General features: G+C 36.9%; 1 protein-coding gene, 1 long non-coding RNA gene and 1 other non-coding gene across 4 annotated transcripts in view; 1 reads left to right on the forward strand and 2 right to left on the reverse strand.

Annotated features, from left to right (window-relative positions):
- The window catches only part of LOC126963016 (uncharacterized), a 105,027-nt gene that overhangs the window by 79,320 nt on the left and 1,182 nt on the right, over positions 1–24,525 (reverse strand). The window lies entirely within an intron of this gene.
- LOC126963008 (aldo-keto reductase family 1 member C3) overlaps positions 1–24,525 on the forward strand; it is a 194,549-nt gene that overhangs the window by 2,213 nt on the left and 167,811 nt on the right. The window contains exons 2-10 of one of the 2 annotated variants that reach the window (XM_050804869.1): positions 10,080–10,245; positions 12,043–12,210; positions 13,066–13,182; positions 14,444–14,521; positions 14,966–15,088; positions 17,750–17,859; positions 18,130–18,295; positions 21,499–21,581; positions 23,362–23,587. In XM_050804869.1, coding sequence (XP_050660826.1) covers positions 10,162–10,245; positions 12,043–12,210; positions 13,066–13,182; positions 14,444–14,521; positions 14,966–15,088; positions 17,750–17,859; positions 18,130–18,295; positions 21,499–21,581; positions 23,362–23,404 — 972 coding nt within the window. In that variant the 5' untranslated portion in view covers positions 10,080–10,161 and the 3' untranslated portion in view covers positions 23,405–23,587. Of the gene's footprint in view, positions 1–10,079; positions 10,246–12,042; positions 12,211–13,065; positions 13,183–14,443; positions 14,522–14,965; positions 15,089–17,749; positions 17,860–18,129; positions 18,296–21,498; positions 21,582–23,361; positions 23,588–24,525 lie in introns of those variants that run through there. The other variant, XM_050804870.1, reaches the window with a different exon arrangement.
- On the reverse strand, positions 9,138–9,273 carry LOC126963474 (U8 small nucleolar RNA). Its single transcript, XR_007729106.1, has one exon. It is a non-coding gene; the product is annotated as a U8 small nucleolar RNA (small nucleolar RNA).

Raw genomic sequence — 24,525 nt, forward strand, 5'->3', positions numbered from 1 at the left:
CCAAGATCTTTGTCTTTTTTCTTCCTTTCCCTCTTACTGCATACATCTGGACATAGGCCAAGGTTTAGTAAAAGAATCTGTTTAAGATGTGGAAATGGGAAACTCTGTGTGGGAATGTCAATGAGTGTGTTTGAAAATGTTAACAATCGTGTTGAGAAAAAAAATCTTTCCTTGTGCTAGTATATTTACTTGCATAATTATCACCTTTAGTTTTGTAATTATAAGATTTCTCAGAGCCTGGCTGGGTGCAGTGGGTAATGTCTGTAATCCCAGAACTTTGGAAGGCTAAGGCGAGTGGATTGTTGGAGGCCAGGAGTTCATGACCAGCCTGGCCAACGTGGTGAAACCCTATTTTTAATAAAAATACAAAAAGTAGCTGGGCATGGTGGCATGCACCTGTAGTCCCAGCTACTCATGAGGCTGAGGCAGAAGAATCACTTGAACCCAGAAGGTGCAGGTTGCAGTGAGCCGAGATTGTACCACTGCACCACTCCAGCCTAAGTGACAGAGTGAGACTCCGTCTCAAACAAACAAACAAAAATACATTTCACAGAGCCTACCATTGAATGTGTAGTGTTCAGGAAGCATGGAGGGATCTTAAGGAAGCCACCATCCGTGTCTCACTTTCTTCTTAGTATTAGATGAACTTTTTCGTTGACACCCGACAGGAAGATCCTCTGTATTGGACCACCATGTTTGTACTCATTGTGTAGGAACAAACCAACACAACAAAATAGCGAGAGTTGCCGCTGACAAAGAGTTTAATAATCAAATGATGGCCAAAGGAGGAGGTAGGACGCAACCTCAAATGCACTGCCTCAAGGAGTTTTAGAATGGGGTTTTCAAGGGACTTTTGGCAGATAGAGGGCTGAGGAGTGAGGGGTTGCTTAGTTAGGGTGTGGGGGATGAAAACACAAAGATATAGTAAGTGCATCCTAGGATCGAATCAGTTCCTTAAAGTGGGTATTTACACAGGATGGCATCAGTGGATCTATTGGAATGCAGGATCTGGAAAATATGGAAAACTTGAAACTTCTTCACATTACGGAAGTTATCTATAGAAGTTAGGGCCTTGTAATACAGGCTATAAGCTGTAAGCAGCTACAAGGAAGTGGGCTGTGGGTCAAGTTGGTGAATGTTTAACCACCCTTCTACTCAAAAGCTTAAGATTTTCCTAAAAACCTAGACATTCAGTTTTATTGATTTTATAAGGATGGTGTCACCTTCATTAAACACATTTGTTCTGAGGGACAGTTGGGATGCAGTGGCCACTGACTTATGTGGCCAAAATGCTTGCATTGACCAAAAACTTTCTTTCACATGAATAAAAATATTCCTCCAAAATAAGCACTTGATTTTGAGAGTCTCTGAAAAACACTCATTGTATATAAGAAATATATTTTGTGGTTAACGACAATATAATTTTACTTTACTCAGGGAAGGCTATTTCTCTCAGTACATCGTTCAACTTTGGCACCAGCCAACATTCTCAGGACTCACATAAAGCCTACCAACTAAGCAAAATCCTGAATATTGTTCACTAATCCTGATTCTGCGTCCTTTCCAGGTGTGAGTTCAAAGGCAGAATTACTCCCCATTTTCTCCCCTATCCTGTGTCTCTCCCCCGAGACTTCTCTGCAAAGCATCACCACCCAGCTTAGCGTCTGTCCTGGGCACTGGTAATAATGTGGTACCATTCATCCTCTCCTAGCATTTCATCACTCATCAGGAGCCCTCAGTTCTGTGCGGAAGAGGACAGAGAAGAAATCAGTGAGTTCCTGATTTCTGGCTTCTTTCTGTCAGTATTTTTTCTAATATCTCTAAGTTGCAAGAGAGAAGTAGAAGCTACATGGCATTCACCCTAAACCTACTTGCGTGACACATACTGTTTGTCTTAGAAGGATGATTATACGTTATGATAAGGGGAAAAAGCAATCTCCATTCTATCAATTCTCTGGACGATTCTGACTTAAATAGAAGGAGTTTTACTGTCTAGGTTGATCTTCTGTTCCTTAGTCCACTGCTCTTGAAACTTTACTGAGGTTGTTTATTAAATATAGGGGTCTTTTTGAGGAACCTTTGGGGTTTTCTAGGTATACAATCCTGTCATCAGCAAACAAAAATAATCTGACTTCTTATTTTTACTACTTAAATGCCTCTTATTTATTTTCCTTACCTAAGTGCCATGAATAGTGCTTCCAATTTTGTGTTGAATGGGAGTGGTGGAGTGGACATCCTTGTCTTGTTCCAGTTCTTAGGGGAAAGGTTTTCAAGTTTTCTCCATGCAATATGACACTGGCTGTTAATTTCTCCTAGATGTCCCTTATTATTTTGAGTCACGTTCCCTTGATGTCTAGTTTACTGAGTGTTTTTATCATAAAGTTTTACGTTGCATTTTATCAAAACTCTGCATCTGTTGAGATGCTCATGGTTTTTTTTTTTTGTTTTTAATCATATTTATATGATGAATCATGGTAAATTCTGTTCAGTGATTTGTGTACATTTAATCATCCTTCATCCCTGGAATAAAATCCACACAGTCATGATGGATTATCTTTTTGATGTGCTATTGGATTTAGTTTGCTAGTATTTTGTTAAGAATATTTGTGACCATGTTTTCCAAGGGTATGTTCCTGTAGTTTATTTTTCTGTTCTTTCCTTGCCTGATTTTGGTATCAGGATGATACTAGTTTAGTAGAACAATTAGGGAGGAATGCCTCCTCAATTTTTAAAAATAGATTCCATAAAGTTGGTACCAGCTCTTTTTTGCATGTTTGGCAGAATTGGGCCGTGAATCCCTCTGGTCCCATGCTATTTCTCACTAGAACATTTTTAATTACTGATTTGATTTAATTACTGAGTATTTTTCATTACTCATTATGGGTCTGCTCTGTATTTCTATTTCTTCCTGATTCAATGTTGGGAGGTTGTATGTTTCCAGGAATTTATCTATTTCCTCTGTATTTTCCAGTTTGTGCACATAGAAATGTTTATAGGAGTCACTGATACTCTCTTGTATTTCCCTGATGTCAGTTTTAATGTCAACTTTATCATTTTTTCTTATTTATTTATGTATTTATTTATTTATTTTTGAGACTTGCTCTGTTGCCCAGGCTGGAGTGCAGTGGGGCAATCTCAGCTCTCTGAAACCTTCACCTCCCAGGTTCAAGCGATTCTTCTGCCTCAGCCTTCTGAGTAGCTGGGATTACAGGCACACACCACTATGACTGGCTACTGTTTTTTGTATTTTTAGTAGAGGTGGGGTTTCACCATGGTGGCCAGGCAAGTCTCAAACTCTTGACCTCAAGTGACCCTGCCTCAGCCTCCCAAAGTGCTGGGATTATAGGTGTAAGCCACTGTGCCCAGTCTCACCCTTGTCATTTCTGTATTGTATTTATTTGGACATTCTTTCTTTTTTATTTTTGTTAGCTAGCTAACTATCAATTTTGTTTTTCCTTTCAAAGAACCAAATTTTTGTCTCATTGATCCTTTGTACCTGTTTTTTTTTTCTTGTCTCAATTTCATTTAGTTATGTTGTGACCATTCTTATTTCTTTTCTTCTGCTAGCTTTGGGTTTGGTTTGCTCTTATTTTTCTAGTTCCTTAGAAGTGACTTTAGGTGGTGAGTTTGAGGTCTTTCTATCTTTTCAGGGAAGCTTTAACACTATAAATTTATCTCTTAGCACTGCTTTCCCATATCCCAGAGATTTTGGCATCTTGTGTGTCTATTTTCATTCATTTCAAAAAATCTTTTGAATTCTGAATTTCGTTCTTTACCCAAAAGTTGTTCAGGGACATACTGTTTAATTTTTCATGCACTTGTATAGCTTTGAGAGTTCCTCTTGATATTGATTTCTAATTTTATGAATACAATTAGAAATCTAATTTCAGAGGTCTGAAAAATACTTGATATGATTTTGATTTTTTTTTTAAGTTTATTGAGACTTGCTTTGTAACCAAGCATGTGGTCAATTTTTGAGAATGGTTCACATGCAGATGAGAAAAATGTGTATTCTGTAGTTGTTAGGTAGAATGTTCTGTAAATGATTATGATTTCCATTTGATTCATGTTCCAGTTTAAGTCCAGAGGGTTGTTTTTTTTTTTGTTTTTTTTTGTTTTGTTTTGTTTTTTGGCTGATTTTCTGTCTCAATGATCTGCAGCGTTTGTAAGTGGGGTGCTGATGTCATTTACTAGTGTCGTACTTCTCCCAGTCTGTTTTCTTAGGTGTAGTAGTATTTCTTTTATGAATCTTTGTGCTTCAATATTGAATACATTTATATTTAGGATAGTTAAATCTTCTTGCTGTATGGAATCTTTATAATATAATGCTCTTCTTTGCCTTTTTAAAATATCATTAGTATAAAAGTCTGTTTTATCTGATATAAGAATGGCTAGTCCTGCTTGCTGACATTGATATATCATGTAAATGAAAACAAATCTATAGGTGTCATTAGACCTAATGGTAGGTCTCCTGCAGGTAAAAGCTGTTGGGTCTTGTCCTTTATCAAATTTGCTGCTCTGTTTCTTTTAAGTGGAGGATTTAGGTAATTTATGCTCAAGGTTAACATAGATATGTGAGCTTTTGTTTCTGTCATGGTCTTGTTATCCAGTTACTTTAGAGACTCAATTGTGCAATTACTTTATAGTAATTATGACCTGTGCACTTACAAGTCCTTTTATGATGGTATTATCATATTGTTTTTATACTTAAGATTCCTCTGAGCATTTCCCGAAGGGCTAGTCTAGTGGTGACAAATTCCCTTAAAATTTGCTTGTCTGTGAAAGATGATTTCTCCATTTTCTTTCCTTTAAAAAGGCTAAAAATAGGCCCACAATATCTTCTGACTTTTAGGTTTTCTGCTGTTAAATCTGTTTAGTACAGGATTTTCTTTAGAGGTGATTTGTGCTTCTGTGTAGCTGCTTTTAAAATTTGTTCTTTCTTATTGACCTTGAGTGGTCCGGTGACTATATGCCTTGTTGACATACATTTTGTATGGTATCTTTCAGGTATTCTCTGAATTTTTGAATCTCAATTTCTAAATGTCTATCAGGATAAAGAAAATATTTCTGCATTATTTATTCTACTATGTTTTTCAAACTTCTTACTTCTATTCATCTTCCTTAGAAATGCTTACTACTTGCAGATTTGATGGCTTTATATAATCCCATATGTCTCAAAGGCTTTGTTCATTTATAACAATTATTTTCTTTTTAAAATTTCTGACTGGATTAATTTGAAAAACTAGTCTTCAAGATACGAAATACTTTCTTCTGCTGTCTAGTCTACTCTCAAAGTTTTAAACTGTATTTTAAAATTCCTTCAGTGAATTTTTTGTTTTCAAATTTTTGATTTTTTCCCAAAATAGGTATCTCTTTTTTCTTCCCTTGACTGCTTTTGTAGTTTCTTTGTGTTTGTTTTTGACCTTCTCATGGATCTTATTGAGCTTTCTTATAATCCATACTTTGAATTCTATAACTGACATTTCTCAGTTTTATTTTGATTAGCGTCCATTGCTGGAGACTTAGTGTAATTTTTTGATGGTAACAAACATTCAGATTTTTTATGGTGCAAGAATTCTTGTACTGGATTTTTTTCTCATTTGGAGAAGCTGAGAGTTCTTGGTTTTGAATTTACATTCATTCCAATGGAATTCTTTTCTCTATTTTTGCTTTATACCTCCGCCCTTGAGGGTATGATTGTAGAGTATCATGAGTACTGTATTTTGGCTTTGCTTCAATAGCCTTATGGCACTTCTGTTGGTAGGTTTTACATTGAGTTGCACAGTTCAATTCACAGGCCAGTAGATGGTACTTATGGGTAAGAGCCAGCTGTGCCAAAGCAGATGGGTATATACTTGATCTTTGTTTACTGTGTGGGGCTTTCTGTTGTTTCAAGTGATGGAATGGACAGTGGAATGATCAGTGCCCTGAGCTTCCTGTTCAGTGTGTGACAGAGACATAGCTGGGTAGAGCTGGAGTAGCTTAATTGCCTGCAAATACCCCAGTGATGAGCACAGGCACCAGCCCAAAGAGAGGTGACTAGAGAAACTTCTGTTGTAAAGCATGAAGGTCTCTGTGGGGGTTAGGAAACTGCACTGGATCAACAACCTGGGTAGTCAGTAACACAATCTGTTTCCCTAATACATCCCTGTCTTGGGCCTTGTGACTCTCAATTCAGATGCACATTGCTGTCTATCTCCAGGTCACAGTGTAGATGAGAGCCATAAAAAAAAAACTACTGTCCCATAGCTCTCTAAGGAAGTGATATTGGGGCTGAACCTCTTCGCCCAGTTCAATACAGATAGCTTTGTGGCTCTTCTGTAGTGTGATGTGGTAATGCTGCTTCTTCATGGAGATAACAGGAGGGGCTCCACCTTTCAGCACTTCTGTGTTGGTATCAGCTATATTGGTGTCAGCTGGTTGGGTCAGCCTAGTCTCAGGACCACAGGGAAGTGATCACATGCTAGCATTGTTATACTGGGTTGGGAAATTTTCCAATTTCAAATTTCACATTTCCCAGGCCCCTACATGGCGATGGAATGCATGTATGAGGAAAGAAGACTGATGAGTGGCGATGAAATTACAAGAGAAAGTGAAAGACTGTTCTGTCCTAGAAGTCAGATGAAGAAATTGTTTTAAGAAGAAAAGAGTCAAATGCTATTAATAGGACAAGTAAGATAGAGTTTCAACATTGACCATTGGGATTGACTATTGACCTTTCCAAAGTCAAGAATGTTTTGATAGTACGATGGAGGCAAGAGTCAGAATAGTGTGCATTCAACAAAGTGTAGGATGAGAGTAATTAGATACAGAGTGTAGAACATGTTCAAATAATTGGCTGTAAAGGGGACCAGGCAATTGAGCAACTTCCCAAGAAGAAAATGGAGTAAAATGGGGTTATTTTTGTGATGACAGCAAAAATAGCATGCATGTGTGCTCTTAGGAAGAACTTAGCAGAGATAAGAAAACAATTGGTGATGCAGGAGAGAGAGAATGAGAATTGCTGAAATTATATCCAAATTAGTTTTCTGTTCCTGCTGTAATGAATTACCACAAAATGATGGCTTGAAACACCACAAATTAATTTTCTCAAAGTTCTGGAGACTAGAATTCCAAAATCTGGTTAAATGGGCTAACATCAATGTGTCCACAGGCCTAAACATTTATTTTTCAGAACATATCTCTAATGTTAGTAATACATGACTGCAATTACTTTGTCATTTTTTTATGTCTTTAGCTTTTTGTCCTTCATATCCTCATATCCTCAATTAACAATGTTTTTGTGTATGATTTTTAATAATATTTGTATTCCTTTCTCAATTGCTCTTTCATTTTTTCTATAGTTATTTTCTTTGTAGTTACTCTTGGGATGATATACAGCACCCTATAGTTATAACAATCTACTTTGAAAGCAATGCCAATTTAACTGCAATCCTATACAAAATTTGTTCCACAGCTTCGTTTCCACTTCACATTATTGATTTCATGAATTACAAATTTATACATTGTGTACATGTTAACACAGATTTATGCTTACTTGTACATATTTGTATTTTAAATATTGAAGAAGTGTAGAATATAACCAAACTTTCAAAAATATTTATTTTCACATTTTGCCATATGTATACCTTTACTAAAGGGCTTCATACTTCTATATGGTTTCAGGTTGCTGTCTAAAATTATTTTATTTTAAGCTGAATTAGTCCCTTTACCATTTCTTGCAAAGCAAATATAACGGCAATGGACTCTTGTAGCTTTTATCTCACATTGTCTTAATAACTTTCTAATTTAAAAAAATAATTTTTGCCAAATATAGATCTCTTGGTTGGCAGTTTTATTTTTACCACATTAAATGTATTACCTATTATGTTCTTCAAATTGTCTAATAAAAAAAGTCCATTGATCATCTTGAACAGAATTTATTGTTCTGTACATAATACAAAGTTTTGTTTCTCCTGCTGCTTTTAAGATAGTCTATTTGCTGTTAGCTTTTAGAGTTTTATTTTAATGGATGTGGACCTACATCTCTATCTGAACTCCAATTAAGTTGTTCACATATTTAGATTCATGTCTGCTGCCAATTTGAGAACTTTTTGATGATTGTTTTCACCACATAATCTCTCCACCCCCATAGGCTCATGTTTCTCCTTCTCAGAATCCAATGCCATGTATACTACTTGGCTTAATGTTGTCCTATAAGCCCTTTAGGGTCTGTTCACATCTCTTTACTCATTTTTTTTTTTTTTGCCTTAGACTCAAGGATGTAAAATATCTTATCCCTAAACATGTAGATTATGTCTTCATTCTGCTCAAATTGCTGTTGAAATCCTCTAGTGAGTTTTTCAATTCAGTTATACTGTTCAGCTCCAAAATTTGTTTGGTTTATTTTTTGTAATTTCTACATCATTATTGATATACTCATTTTTCCATATATGCTTTTCCCAATTTCCTGTAGTTCTATTTCCATATTTTAAGTGGAAATTTTATCATATTTAAGACACTTTTTTAAAAACCTTTCTCTACTAATTTCAGTGCTCTTCAAGAATAATTTCTGTTAATTCATTTTCTTTCTTATAATGGATTGTGTTTTCCAGCTTCTTTGTATATCTTGTTATTTCATTTAATTGCGCATTTCAAAAAACAGACATTTTTCCCACTCTATATAGATTTGTTCTGTGTCATGATGATTATCAAATAATATGCTTGGTATGTTCTTAGTCTTAGCATAAGCCCAACATAAAACCCTAAGGCCTTGTCTGCTCTTTTCTGAACATGTATCTGCCTGGACTGTGTGTGCCCTTTATTAGCTCCCCAAATACCTACTGGCTTTTGAATAGCTTACTGTTTCAAAAATTCACACCCCAGCTTCCCCTCAATGGGTTAGATGGACTATTCCACGTCTCTTCACCTAATCTCTTGCCCTTGGCATCAAACTACATTTCTACTCAGCCCCCCCATAAATAAATAAGTTTATTTTAGTCAATTTCAGATTACTTCTTGATGCATCCATGAGACAAGTAGGGGCCTTTTGATCTACCATGTTGCTGAAAAGCTTTCAATGATTTTATATTATATTGTATCAATGTATAATCATTTACCTATTTCTCAACTTACTTTTTGGTTATTGTTTGAGGAAAAGTAAATAGAAGCAATCAGGGCATTGAAAGTTCTGACAGCTCCAAGATGTTGATAATGTATTGTGCAAACTACATTCGTCATGTTCTAATCTGCCCTCCAAAGGAAGGAACAAGTGAAAACTATCCCATATGAAAATTATTCATGCATTTATATATAATTAATTTCCAGTTTTTCTTTACAAATAATGTTTAACAAGATGGAAAATTATGTAAAATAGTTATCAGTTTTTTGGCTAGTTACTTCATGATAGTCTCTAATAAACCTGGTTGAAGAACAAATACTATTAAGGCACTGCTTGCATATATTAAATGATGTCCAAACTCCAAAAACTGTTAATAATTAACACTCCAAGAAAAACTGCATAGAATTTCTTTTTTATTTGCACCCTCATCAGGATTACAGCTTTATCAGGACTGCACCTTTATCAGAAATGAATCTTTCTCTTACAATGCAAAGAAAGAAAAATCAAAATAAATTTTCTGATTGAAAATGTAAAAAGGGAAATATTTTTACAGTTTTAACTTTAAGTTTTTATTGAGGGCCAACAATTTTTAAAATTTTCATTAGTCATTCCTTTAAATTATGTGTATGTGAGAGAAAGATGTAAGATGGTTAATTATTTCAAATGATGCAATATAAAGAAGGGGCATTATCATGGCATAAACAAAAAAAGTATTTGTAGCTGGAGGTTTTTATAGTCTAACATATGGTTGCTATTTGTTCTATAAATATTTTTTAATAATTTAAGTAATATAGAGATTTCAAATAGAAAATACTTCAGATAAAAATTAATGTTTAATACCATATATTATAATAATTTACTTAGGAATTATCTTTGATAAGAAACAAGTGAACTAGATGAAATTTTCTCCACAGACCGTATAAGACTGCCTATGTACCTCCTCCTACATGTCATTGGTTAACCATTAGTCCGTTTGCAGGGGGCCATTTCCTGCCCATTGCTTTTGTAATCTCTGAGGGGAAGAAGCAGCAAACATTTGCTAGTCAGACAAGTGACAGGAAATGGATTCCAAACACCAGCGTGTGAAGCTAAATGATGGCCACTTCATGCCTGTATTGGGATTTGGCACCTATGCACCTCCAGAGGTAAGAATAATTTCTTTTAGTTTTGAGATTTCAAAAGAATAAACCTAGTAGACATGAAACCCATCTTGGGTTGTAAGGTTCGTGTTGCTGCCTTACTTTGAATGACTCACAGGTCTAGGTTTCCTAGGCTAGAAGAAAACAAGTAGTCAATCCTTGTTCAGCACTGAGGTCCGTTCCTATGGTCACGTACTGCTTATTTTTAGTTTGTGCACTGTTTCTTCTGTTCGTGTCTACTTCCCAGCTTGGCAGAATATGTCAAACTCAGCATCGAAGAACAGTGTCCGTCAGCTCCCTCTGGTGGAAATTAATTGCAATAGGAGTGATTTCTCTGTTTTTATAACTGAAGAAATCTTTCCTTCTTCCAAGAACATACGATCCAGAGAAATATTTATAGTAAAAATTACTGGATATAGTGTTTACAAAACTGTTGGCAGAGTATCATTATTCCGATGGGCGTTAGTTAGCACCACCCAGTATTACTGGGCCTGGACTAGAGTTTCCACTGTACTACTTTCACTTTAAAAAAAAACTTCCTGAAAGAAAAAATACAACCTCATTTTAAGTAAAATTTAGAACCTAACAAAGGAAAGTCTAAATTCTTAGTCCTTTTTTGTATGCATCATATTTGTATCAAAGTGGTAGGAGCGGTCTTATGACACAAAAATGAACAAAATGGATACCTAATTTTCGAGATAGAACTACTGGAAGAAAACTTGTATCCCAAGACTGTCCTCAGGCTACTAAATGTGTGATAGGGACTAATTATCGAAATTTGAGTCTCACTTTATCGATAAGTTGTAATGATCTACAAGGATACATTTGCTAGACCATTGACAAAAATGGTTTAATTTTTAATATAAATTGGCATGGTCTGGAAGTGAAAATAAGGACACCACTGAAGCGGCAGCCTTGGTAAACCTTTGAGTTAGTATCTAGTTCCTTGTAATTTCAACGAAAAAAGAAAGCTTCTTAAATACATGTAAAAATGGAAAACAGTTTATATTTTTGTCATTAAAAAATACCCTTCAAATCTTTATCCAAATTTGGTCAATAAGTCAGTAATTTTAAATTTCACTGGAATTCTATCTTTCCTGAAAGAAATAGCCTTATTTTTTTATGGCAGAAAGGTACCTTACTAAATTCTTACAGATTTCGGTGAATTTTTAATGTATAAACCGATATCCTCAGAGTATAAGTGTTCAGTTCTGTTGTGTAGCCAGAATGGCTGTGCAGAAAAGACTTAACATAATAGACTACTATTCACAGATGCATTATTTCCCATGTGAACCCTAGTCGGGTCGGTGTAACTAGCATCCAGTCAAAATCTCAAGAACTGAGACACCAAATAACATCTCTTGTAGACAGCATTTCCCAAATATGATGTTGGAGGAAGTCTGAGTGAACGTTCTGTGTAATATCACTGGGAGAGAACTCATATGAGCTTGAACTATTTCCCTTCCATACTCTGTGTGATTTTTACCATGTATAATATCACTATATTAAAAAATAATTAGGACTATTTGAGTCCTGTTAACTTTTCCAACAAATCACTGAATCTGAGGATGTTGTTTGGTACCTCCATAATAGTGATCAACCAGAGATTTCCTGGGACTGAAGGTGTTTCTGGGATGCTCAACCTTTATTACTAACCAGGAAAGACTCAGGCAAACTGAGATGGGATTTTCACCCAACATACAGACAGGAGGAAAAGCTGATTCTTGTAAAAGTCAATGCTTGTGCCTGAACTACCTCTCAGCCACACTGATCACCAGATACTACCTTTGGTTGCTTCTCCAGGTTCCCAGAAGTAAAGCTTTGGAGGTCACAAAATTGGCAATAGAAGCTGGGTTCCGCCATATAGATTCTGCTCACTTGTACAATAATGAGGAGCAGGTTGGACTGGCCATCCGAAGCAAGATTGCAGATGGTACTGTGAAGAGAGAAGACATATTCTACACTTCAAAGGTACTGTGCCTATGATGAGCTTGTGTGCACATGTATTTAATGTGATTATGTGAAGATGACAATTCTATGACTGGATCAGTAGTTGCAGGTGAATTTTGCTTCTGGGTTCAAATGTATTCACACACATTCACATATTAAAACTGAAATCAAACTCAGGGAATGATGATCACTTTTCATTTTGACTGCGTTCCAATTTATGACCTGAAAGTCCCTTTACTTTTTTGAGCTCCAGCTGCCATCAGTGTGATTTGACATGCGGTATAGAATCACAGAGAATGATAATCATGCTATGGTTTTTCTTATCCCCCGGGTAATTTTCTAAGGTTTCTTATTATTCTCTCAACTGCTATCTTTATCAGTGAGATAGAAAGCAAAATAAGAATGCTGTGGGAGTATTAAATAATAGATACTGAAATTGTCCTAAATTGTGTCCAGCATAGTGAACATGTTCAAAACTTGTTTTACCCCCATTTTAGGTTGCTTTAGTTTCTAAGCAACATAAATAGCTATTCTTAAGCATTGGGTTGAATGGATAGAAGAATTAGACTGTTAAAATGAGTTGTAAACTCTACCGAAGATAATTCAGGTAACAGCATGGTTGTTACTTGATACTAATTTTTACATTTTAAGAATTTACTCCTATTATTCAGTAGATGTACAAACTATACATCCAACATATAATAAAGTTCATAAGAATAGATCAGAGCCAAAGGAATCATGAGAAGGAAGAGAATATGTTTGCCAGTGGTCATAAATTTTGAAGCAGTAGGAAAATGTCTAATTATTAGATGGCACAAACTAATAAGATTTGTTCAATATTCATTCAAAATCACCTCCATTCTTTAACCTCTGCAGCTTTGGTCCACTTTTCATCGACCAGAGTTGGTCCGACCAGCCTTGGAAAACTCGCTGAAAAAAGCTCAATTGGACTATGTTGACCTCTATCTCATTCATTCTCCAGTGTCTCTAAAGGTATACAGTTTGAGTATGAGCATAAAATTGCACTTCTGCTGTCATTATAAACATTGTTTATATGGATAGTTGAACAGAGCTTTTTCTTAGGAGGATGTAGGGATTATTACATGGAAGAAGAACCGTAAGTATAACACCTAATTTCCTTTCTTTTGAGTAAATTTTGAATCCTACTTCTCTAATGCACACCTACAAGAGAAGAGAGAACAGCAACCTCAAAGCCTCTTCTTCGAAAACTTGAGGAAATTACAATAGTCTTTTTCAAGGCACTGTCTTAGTTATGGCTTTTGAGTCCATCTCTTGGGATGTCACAGACACAGAGTTTCATGCGTTGTGATGCCCAACAAAACTGCTGCACATGTGGTACACAATGAGTTTCCACCATCTCTCCCCATTTCAAGCTGAAGCAGATTTGGCAGAAGCCACTATGCATGGTTCTTAAATTAGAAACCCTTAATGTGGACTTGCAAAGCTTTATTATTCTGCTGCCTCTTCTTTCACAATAGAGTTTGAAGCTGTATTTAGCCATGAATTACTGTGTAGTGTATAACTTTTGATTTAAAGTTACAGGAAACTACTGAGGCTAGTTAATGCGAAAGAGTTTACTGAGTTATGTAAAATGGGAAGTCAAAGACATGGCTACATTTAAGGATATGAAATAGTCTACAAAAATGTATCATTTGTCTATTCTTACCTCTAAACTCCAACACTTTTTTTTATTATTGTTGACCCAAACTTTTTCATTGGTGGCGATTATGGCTTTGGAGCGGTTCAAGGCTCATGGTCATCACCCTAAGAGAGCTCCTCTGGGTCTCCCAACTTCTGCTGACCCTGTGTGATTCACAGTCCTGCCCATAGACTATCAAATCTTCAGTTGATCTGATAATCCCACCAGGTACAAAAGTACTATCCACTATTTTTGGATATCAAGGTATTTCCAAATCAAAGAGAGATACTTCAACCGAGGAAATTATAAAGGCAGAATAAAATGACATAAGTCAACTATGAAACTTGATTAAGATGTAGAAAATGGTCCTTTTCCATACATATAACATTTGTAAGAGATTAGAGGAAGCTTGTCTCCTGAATACATTCCTTACACCTTCATATGTAAAACACATAGCACACATCACTTTCTGGAGCATTGTACCACCTACCACCTGTCTCATGGAGGATGAGTGTCCTTAAAGGTATCTGGGATCACAGCTATGGGTGGGGAAATTAATTTGTGACATCATTAAAATGACTGCTTCTATTTCAGCCAGGTGAGGAACTTTCACCAACAGATGAAAATGGAAAACTAATATTTGACATAGTGGATCTCTGTACCACTTGGGAGGTGAGTGCTTGGCGGAGAGGACACAGAGAAGGATGACAAAAAGAGAAAGTCTGTTTCCCAGATTCAATAGGAGAGAATGGAATGGGCACCATTAGATCTAGAAATTCAGAAACTACAAGAGTAGTTTTGGTGAGATGAAGGGAAAAACACACAAGAGGAATGTTTAGAGAGTGGGGCACAAGACTTGGGGGAAAAGAGAACAGGAATCTCTTTCCTTGCCTGTGCGTTAATCTATCCAGTTTCGTAAGGAAGAGATAGAAATTCTTACTCTTGCTGCCACTATCTTCTTCCCCTATTTGCTATTTGAATTTTTCTCTTCTTGACAATCACTGCTAGCTATTTTCATTGTCATATTTTGAAAGTTGTTGTTCTCACACTTCTGTCTTGCACTTATCATGATAAGCCAACTGCACAAATAATTCCTCACAACCCCTTTCTCCCCAGGCCATGGAGAAGTGTAAGGATGCAGGTTTGGCCAAGTCCATAGGGGTGTCAAACTTCAACCACAGGCAACTGGAGATGATCCTCAACAAGCCAGGACTCAAGTACAAGCCCGTCTGCAACCAGGTGAGCTCCCTTGGCCTCCTCTCCTTTCGGTTCTTCATGCCCCTCTTCCTGTCCTATTGCCAAATATCTGTTTGTTTTGTCCCACTTATCTTTGTGAAGCAGAAGATTCTAGAGAGCAAAGCTTCTGTCAAGAAAGGCATGAAGATTTCTTATTTGTACCCTGCTTAGAAAAGTATTAGGGAAAAATTGGAATGAGTTTAATGTCGAATGGTGTGTAATATTTAGGGGAGGTCCATTTGATCAAGGAGGCCTGGAATCATCAATTAGAACTCAAGGAAAGGTGGACTTACCTCTAAGCTATGAAAGATGACCAGAGAGTTCATGGGTGAAGGTGATTTGGAGGGAATGGTGTGTAGATATGAAGCTATGAAAAGATGAAATGAGCTGTACATAAATAGAGTTAGAATAAGAGAAGAGAGGTACTAGGGGTTTACATGGAATTTGGATGCCTGAATGCCTCTTCTTGATATTTCAAGAATTCTTGACCAGGGGCATAAATATACTAAAAATTGGCTGCAGACAATGAAGGTCATCCATGTCAGAAAGCGAAAAATTAGGCTGGGCGCGGTGGCTCACGCCTGTAATCCCAGCACTTTGGGAGGCCAAGGCAGGCGAATCACCTGAGGTTGGGAGTTCGAGACCTGCCTGACCCACATGGAGAAATCCCTTCTCTACTAAAAATACAAAAAATTAGCTAGGTGTGGTGGCACATACCTGTAATCCCAGGTACTTGGGAGGCTGAGGCAGGAGAATCGCTTGAAGCTGGGAGGCAGAGATTGTGGTGAGCCAAGGTCATGCTATTGCACTCCAGCCTGGGCAACAAGAGTGAAACTCCGTCTCAAAAAAAAAAAAGAAAGAAAAATTACCTGTTTATGGAAATAACTGTTCACAGTGGATGAAATCAACACTGAGGAACTTTAGCAGAACATAGACCAGACCTATCATTGCCTGTATCTTAGTCTGCTACTTCTCTTTGGGGTCTGTCATCCAATCAATTGTTTAAACACATCTATCCTATGCATGGTTTTTTCATAGCTTAGGAATAAGTCCTTTTTTTCCCCCTGTGTTATTGTTGATTCCAGGGCTCCTTGATCAAATTGACTTCCCCCAAATGTCACAAAAAAATTCAAAAGTAAAGTCACTCTACCTTTTTACTAATTTACACTTTTGTATTCTTACTTTTATACAACCTAGAGCCAATGAGTAAAGATCTACAATTGAAATATGAAGTATATAAAATTTGTGAAAGTGGCATAATGATACAGTTCCATTATATTAAAATAGAAACATTAAGAAAATTAATGCGGTTTTAATATTATTCCTTCAATTTTTTTATTACAATTTTCAAACTTTCAGAAAATTTGATAAAAATAATCCACCATTCAACATTATCATTTATATTCAAAATTGTTAACACTTTGCCACATTGCCAAATATTTATGGCAAATATTTATGTGGGTATATCTGCATAAATACATATAATATTTTCAAAACCTCTTCAAAATAAATTGGAAAGATGACAATTCACCTCTACAGGCTTAAATATTATGTCACAGAACTGAAGATATTCTTCCAGTTACAGTATAATTATTGTATCTAAGAAAACTAACTGCAATGCCCTCATGTCGTTTAACATCCAGTCTATATTTGAATTCCCATTGTTTAATGGAAATGTCTTTTATGGCACTCCCTTTTAAAACAGGATGGAAATGAGTTGTGAGATGATCTGTTCTTTATAATCATATGTTTTCCATTCAGCAATTACTAATAATCCACTGGGTGATAATTCTCGACAGAAGAAGTCATATTCCATGACAAATGTTTACATACGATTGTGTACATATCACTAATATTTTTGTATTTTATGGTTATTATTGTATTTATTATTTTTTGGAGTTTTTAGATAATCATTTTCAATTTTAAAAACTTATTTAACTATTCGTATGTGACGTTTTACTATGAAAAAAAATCTTTCACCAAATCAAAATGAAGAACAAATATTCCTCAAAGACAAAGTACAAGTTTAATACTTTCCTCTAAATATCAATTTCCTGATAAAGAAATTACTGTAATAACCACCAATGGTAGAGGCAAATTATTTTGTTCTTTCTTGCTCTCTCATTATCTCCCTCATTACTATGGACTTGGACATTTTTCCTTAAGATTTTTAATTAATTTTATTAATTTTTGTTAGTGCTTATTCTTACCCAATGGGTAAATTTTTTTCTTGATGCTGAAATCTATCCAAACATCACCAGTGACATTTCTTTGAAAGTAGTGCTTTTGTCTTTCAGACTTGCCCCCATGAGTCCTTGACCAAATTCTTGCTTTCTGGCACAATCTGATGCCAAAGGCTCTAAGAATCTTACTGTATCCCAGATATGGAATTTGTTACATCTCCTTCTAGTTATCAAAGGTCTTTGGAAGCCAGGATCTGCTTCATAGATGAACTTCTGTTCAGAAATGGCATTTCTATTTATACTTTTAGGAGATATGGATATAAAATGTATTTCTATGAAAAAGATTATTACTTGACAATAATATCCTTAGCTCAGATATAATACTATACTGATTATTATTCAGCTTCTTCACTTTCACCTTTTTTATATTAACACAATTATTTCATATAAATTGATGCTTCTCTCTTTTGGTCAACTGCAGGTAGAATGTCATCCGTATTTCAACCAGAGTAAATTGCTAGATTTCTGCAAGTCAAAAGATATTGTTCTGGTTGCCTATAGTGCTCTGGGATCTCAGCGAGACAAACGATGGTAATAAAACACAATGGGACCTTTACATAAACCTCCATTTTGCAGAAAATGTTTTAGGCAGAGCATCCTCCGTTGCCTGTAGTCTCAAGTGGCTCAGAGAGAGGAGAGAACTGCATTTCTGATGAGATCTCAGATGATGCTAATGGTGGTGCTTGGGGGCCTCGCTTGAGCAGCTCTGGTGCAGAGTGGACAACTTAGTCTGTTTAGGGAACCGCTTAACAAACTCTATCCCCAGCCTCAGGGCTTCAGCATTTCCGCCTTTCCTTCCAGGGTGGACCAGAACTCCCCGGTTCTCTTGGAGGACCCAGTCCTTTGTGCCTTGGCAAAAAAGCACAAGCGAACCCCAGCCCTGATTGCCCTGCGCTACCAGCTGCAGCGTGGGGTTGTGGTCCTGGCCAAGAGCTACAATGAGCAACGGATCAGAGAGAACGTGCAGGTGAGGAGCTGGGCTGTGGCCCTCAGGGCTGCTGCACAGTGTCGTTCACATGTGTGATTCTTGTAAGGCTCTGAGGACACCCTTGGGCCAGCTCCATTTCCCAGTATTTCCTACATGAACGCTTTGTGTGCATCATAAGGGTTTCTTCTATTCTACCACGGCAGATGCAGCACAGGTAGAGAGAATTAGGATGGAACCAAAAAAAAAAATGGAGATTTTTTTAATTTCAGCATTAAGTTGACAATCTACTCTGCATCCCTGCACCAGGAACATCATTTTTTCATGTTGTGTTTTTGTTTGGTTTTGGTGTTTGTTGTTGTTGTTGTTGTTTGTTTGTTTGTTTTGAGACGGAGTCTCGCTGTGTCGCCCAGGCTGGAGTGCGGTGGCGCGATCTCGGCTCACTGCAACCTCCACCTCCCAGGTTCACGCCATTCTCCTGCCTCAGCCTCCCGAGTAGCTGGGACTACAGGCGCCCGCCACCATGCCCGGCTAATTTTTTGTTTTTTCTTTTTTTGTTTCTTTTGTTTTTTAGTAGATATGGGGTTTCACTGTGTTGGCCAGGATGGGGGTTTGGGGGTTTTTTTGAGACAGAGTATCTCTCTGTCTCCCAAGCAGGATGATTCTCCTGCCTCAGCCTCCGGAGTAGCTGGGATTACAGGCACCTACCACCACACCTGGCTAATTTTTGTAACTTTAGTAGAGACGGTGTTTCGCCATGTTGGCCAGGCTGGTTCCAAACTCCTGACCTCAGGCGACCCACCTGCCCTGGCCTCCCAAAGTGGTATTACAGGCGTGAGCCACCTCTCCTGGCCTCCTCTTCATGTTCTGAAATGAGGAGTTGCATTAGGTGTTCTTTAGTCTACCAATCATTGTGGAATTTTTATTTCCATTTCTTTGTACACTCAGTTAAAATGTCACATATTTCATCACTTGAAGTTTTCTGTTTGTGTACTGCCTGTTTAAGTCTTTGACTATTAGTTGTTTGTCTTTTTTTTAAGCCTAGGAGACCATAATTATACTATTAAATAGAGTTGTTAAACAAATCACCCTCAACATAGGGGTTTAAGATGAAAACCACTTATTTGCTCAGGATTCTCTAGTTAGAAAATTAGCATGGCCTCAGCCTGAACTTAGTCAAGTTCTGTTCTTGGCTGGGCTCTCTCTCACGTGTTTGCAGGACAACCACATAGCTCTGCTTCAAGATGTCAATGGGACATTTGTCTGGGTGCCATTTTCTCCTCCATATAGTTCAACCTCCAGCCATCCAGTCCAGACTTCACCTCACCGCATGGCATGATCCCAAGGCAGTGAGTGGACACGTGCAAAAGCCTTTTCATGTCTAGGCTCAGGGTTGCCACACCATTGCTTCTGGCAAATCTTACCCACTAATGCAAGTTACAGGACAGGCCAGACTCAAGGGATGGGTAAATAGACACCACCACTTACTGGAAGGCACTAGAAATTCATATAACCAAGCAAGTGGATACAGGGACATGTGACTGGAGGGAGTATTTCTTACTAATCTATCTCATATATATGACTGATTAATATATGATGGATTACTATATATGTGATAGGTTAATCTATATGATGGAATGATACATATATTATAGTTTAATAAGATATATATGATAGATTACACATACTATATGTACATATATATATTTCAGGTATTACTCCTTTAGAGATATAGATGTATTATTGAAGTAAAATGTCGTTACGTTTTCATGGACAAACGTCGCTACATTTCGTGTAGTTAAATTATTCATGCCTCTTTCCTGTGGTTGATGAGTGGCATATCTTTTCTTATATTGGGAACGTGACAATCTTTTAATGTTATCTTGCAAAATTGGTATTTCTCTTTACTTATAAATTAGTTGTAAATTCAAATGAATTTCTTTTTCAATGTAAAATAAAAATCCAAATATGCACATGGAATTTCTAAATTGATATCAAAGCGTCCCACCAACAATTATTGAAAAGCATTCACATTTGCTCAAACGTCTTGATTTTTTACCTCTACCATAAATGAAACATTCACAAATAATATCCTGCCTCTCTTTTGTCTTCAATTGACTTACTTTTCTGTACTGTCTAAATAGTGAAAGGTCTTGCTACCAGAATGGTACAACTTTTATTCTAACGCTTTATTTTATTTGATAATATTTTGATTATTCTTGACTATTCTGTTTTATGAAATTTTGAAACATCAGCGTCCATGAAAGAGTACATACTTTAGTCTTTGGTTGATATTGTAATGAAACCGCAGCTCAATGTGAAAAGAACTGACTTTGTGACAATATTGAGACTTTCAACCCATGATGAATTTCCAGCTATTTAAATGGCCTTTTAATATATATTTCATTAATTTTGTAACATTCTCCATTAAACCATATGTATATATTTTCAAATATTTATCCATAGAATACTGAAAATTATTAGAATCTCTTGATAGTGTTTTCCTTTTTTGTGGATTTTCTAATGTATAAAAATGTTAAAAGAAAAATGTAGTGAACACCTTTAACCTGGACTCATTAATTGTTAACTTGTTAATGCTTTTTATTCTCTCTCTCTCATTCTCTGTATCACTATTACAGAGTGATTTATTCAATTTATAGATTTATTCAATTCAATGTGTTAGCAATTAGTGACATCTTCTTGATATTTAAAGTCTCTCAAATTTAGAGAGTGAGATACACTTCAAGACTGTATCTGTTTCCTTTAAACGTGAAATTGTTAGTATTTAGACAATTCCTGCCTTGAATTATGTTGAAAACAAATGTTGTTTGCATTATACCTGTTTATTAAAGAGATATAGAAATTCAACAATGTCTATCAAACTTACTACATAATCTTACGTTATTTAAAAATTTGCCTCTAGATTCTTATGGGTCTTCTAAGTATATGACCCTATCATGTGTGCACAATGTCAGCTCTGTGTCCTCTCCATTTTCTGTTGAGATTTTCTCTTTGTCTGCAGTGTTGTGCAGTTTCAATATATAATAACTAGGAATGGATTTCTGCTTATTTTTCATGTGATATTCATTGACCACCTGAGTGTTTAGAGATGACTTCTATAACTGTTTAAAACTTACCAATATTTTAAGTATTGTCTCTGCACCCAACTGTCTAATATACTTGTGGGTTCACAATTGGCAATTATGCAATCTAAAAATAATCAAAATTTTTTATTTCTGTGATAGGTTTTTGAATTCCAGTTGACTTCAGAGGACATGAAAGCCATAGATGGCCTAAACAGAAATCTCCGATATTTTAACAGTGATAGGTAAGTTTCCTTTGTAAATGAGTGACCTAATTTAGTTTTGGAGAAGAAACGTAGGATGGGTGTTGAGCGTGACCTCCATACCAGAGGGACGGAGGCCAATGTGAGTCAGAGGTGAGACAGGAGCTTTCTGGAACTCTCCTGCTGGATTCACTCCAGAGCTCTGTTCTCTGGCAGGCTGAGTGGACAGAGATCAGCGTGGGTCAACCTGTGCCTCTGCTCTCCTGATTCCATGGCACTTTTCAGAGCAGCCCACATCATTGCCAAATCTGCACCTTCCGTGCAGGCCTGGTGTTTCTACCACTGGACATGCTGTGGATACTGCCCATGTCACCTCATGAGATGTTTCCAAATCTGTGCTCATATCACATTCTCCCAAACCTGCTCAGCTCCTTATCAAACCAAAACCATTTCCATCAACTTTGTGGTCCAGGTGCCAATTCCCACCTCCTTCATATGGAATTGCTTGCTAGATCCTGTCAATTCAGCATCTTTTATTATTTCAAATGTTTTTCCTCCTTCTCCTTGCATGTTTGTTCATGCCCGAAACTCTGCTTTTGCCTCCAGAAAGGCTTCCTTAGGGAGTGAATAGGAGCGCTTGTCCTTGACTTCCTGCAATATGGAGATCTCAAGGCAGAGAATTTTTTAAAAATTAAAACCAAAAAAAAGTGTGGAGGCAGAAGCTCCATTGTTGTATATAATTTGTAGCCAATAAAAGATCTTTACTACTCCTTCATGGTCTAAGGTTCTAGGATTCACAGACGGTCATTCATGTATGAGGGAAAAGCAGGAAGTTATGGCCGGGCACAGTGGCTCACGCCTATAATCCTCGCACTTTGCGAGGCCGAGGTGGGTGGATTGACTGAGGTCAGGAGTTTGAGACCAGCCTGGCCAACATGGTGAAACCCTGTCTCTACTAAATATACAAAAATTAGCCAGGCATGGTGACACTTACCTGTAATCCCAGCTACTTGGAAGGCTGAGGCAGGAGAATCGCTTGAACCCAGGAGGCAGAGGATGTAGCAGTGAGCTGAGATCACACCACTGCACTCCAGCCTGAGTGACACAGTGAGGCTCCATCTCAAAAAAAAAAAAAGCAGGAAGCTATGTAACTGCTGGCAGTGGAGATTTTAACAAGTGATAGGGTGAGATAGTGTTTGAAAAAGCATAAGCACTGTGGCCCTTCATAAGTGCTTAAAAATTGGTAGATTGTTAATTTTTTTTTGGTTTAGAGGAAAATAAAGAATAAAAAAGGAAACGATATAAAAGAAAGGAAGAATAGCGAGCATCAGTAATTCTTATCAATTAAAAATGTAATAAGATGGCATTTATCTGTTCCTTTATATTTCATGTTATTTCTATATAAGAATTTTTTAATGCATTGTAGCTCCTTGGATATTAGACTTCATATCATATGCAACAATTTCCATTTCTGAATCTTACAAAATATACTGCATACAGTAGGCTGGAGAGGTAATAAGTAAAGAAAATACAATCAGAGTATCTCTTTGCTCTGCTGACAGATGTACAGGAATATGCTTGAATATTTGACTTTGTGTGTTTTACGTGTTAACTTCCAGAGAAGGGAATATGATTAATTTATTATTTTGAAAATACATATATTATGAAGCCATGTTCATAAAGGGAAGAAAGGCAGATTCTACAACTAGTCAGAAAATAAACTTCTTCACATTCACACTAATGACAGCTTCCTAGAAATCACTTTACTACTCCCCTAGTAATGGAGTCATTGCATTCATATTATACATTATTCTCTTTTCAGTCTCGCTAGCCACCCTAATTATCCATATTCAGATGAATATTAACATGGAGGGCTTTGCCTGAAGTCTACCAGAAGCCGTGTGTGTGGATGGTGATGCAGAGGACGTCTGTATGCTGGTGACTGGACCCATCGCCTCTACTTAAATCCATTCTGCTTAGCGACTTCAGTCAACCAGAGCTAAATCCACAGGCCAGAAAGACAATAAATTTTTATCATGTTGAAATAATTGAATTTTTTTCCCACAGATTCTTTACCTACTCTGTTCTGTTAAGAAAGTGGCCATCAGAGAAATGCAAATCAAAACCACAATGAGATACCATCTCACACCAGTTAGAATGGCGATCATTAAAAAGTCAGGAAACAACAGGTGCTGGAGAGGATGTGGAGAAATAGGAACGCTTTTACACTGTTGGTGGGATTGTAAACTAGTTCAACCATTATGGAAAACAGTATGGCGATTCCTCAAGGATCTAGAACTAGATGTACCATATGACCCAGCCATCCCATTACTGGGTATATACCCAAAGGATTATAAATTATGCTGCTATAAAGACACATGCACACGTATGTTTATTGCAGCACTATTCACAATAGCAAAGACTTGGAATCAACCCAAATGTCCATCAGTGACAGATTGGATTAAGAAAATGTGGCACATATACACCATGGAATACTATGCAGACATAAAAAAGGATGAGTTTGTGTCCTTTGTAGGGACATGGATGCAGCTGGAAACCATCATTCTTAGCAATCTATCACAAGAACAGAAAACCAAACACCGCATGTTCTCACTCATAGGTGGGAACTGAACAATGAGATCACTTGGACTCAGGAAGGGGAACATCACACACTGGGGCCTATCATGGGGAGGGGGGAGGGGGGAGGGATTGCATTGGGAGTTATACCTGATGTAAATGACGAGTTGATGGGTGCAGCACACCAACATGGCACAAGTATACATATGTAACAAACCTGCACGTTATGCACATGTACCCTACAACTTAAAGTATAATAATAATAAATAAATTAAAAAAAATAAAAATAAAAATAAAAATAAAAAAAAGAAAGTGTGTGTGTGTGTGTGTGTGTGTGTGTGTGTGTGTTTTCTTCTGGCTCAGTAGGACCAAAAACTATGATTTGCCTTTAAGTTAGGAGTGGGAGTGG

This window comes from Macaca thibetana, chromosome 9 (genome assembly GCF_024542745.1).
Source record: "Macaca thibetana thibetana isolate TM-01 chromosome 9, ASM2454274v1, whole genome shotgun sequence".
NCBI lineage: Eukaryota > Metazoa > Chordata > Mammalia > Primates > Cercopithecidae > Macaca > Macaca thibetana.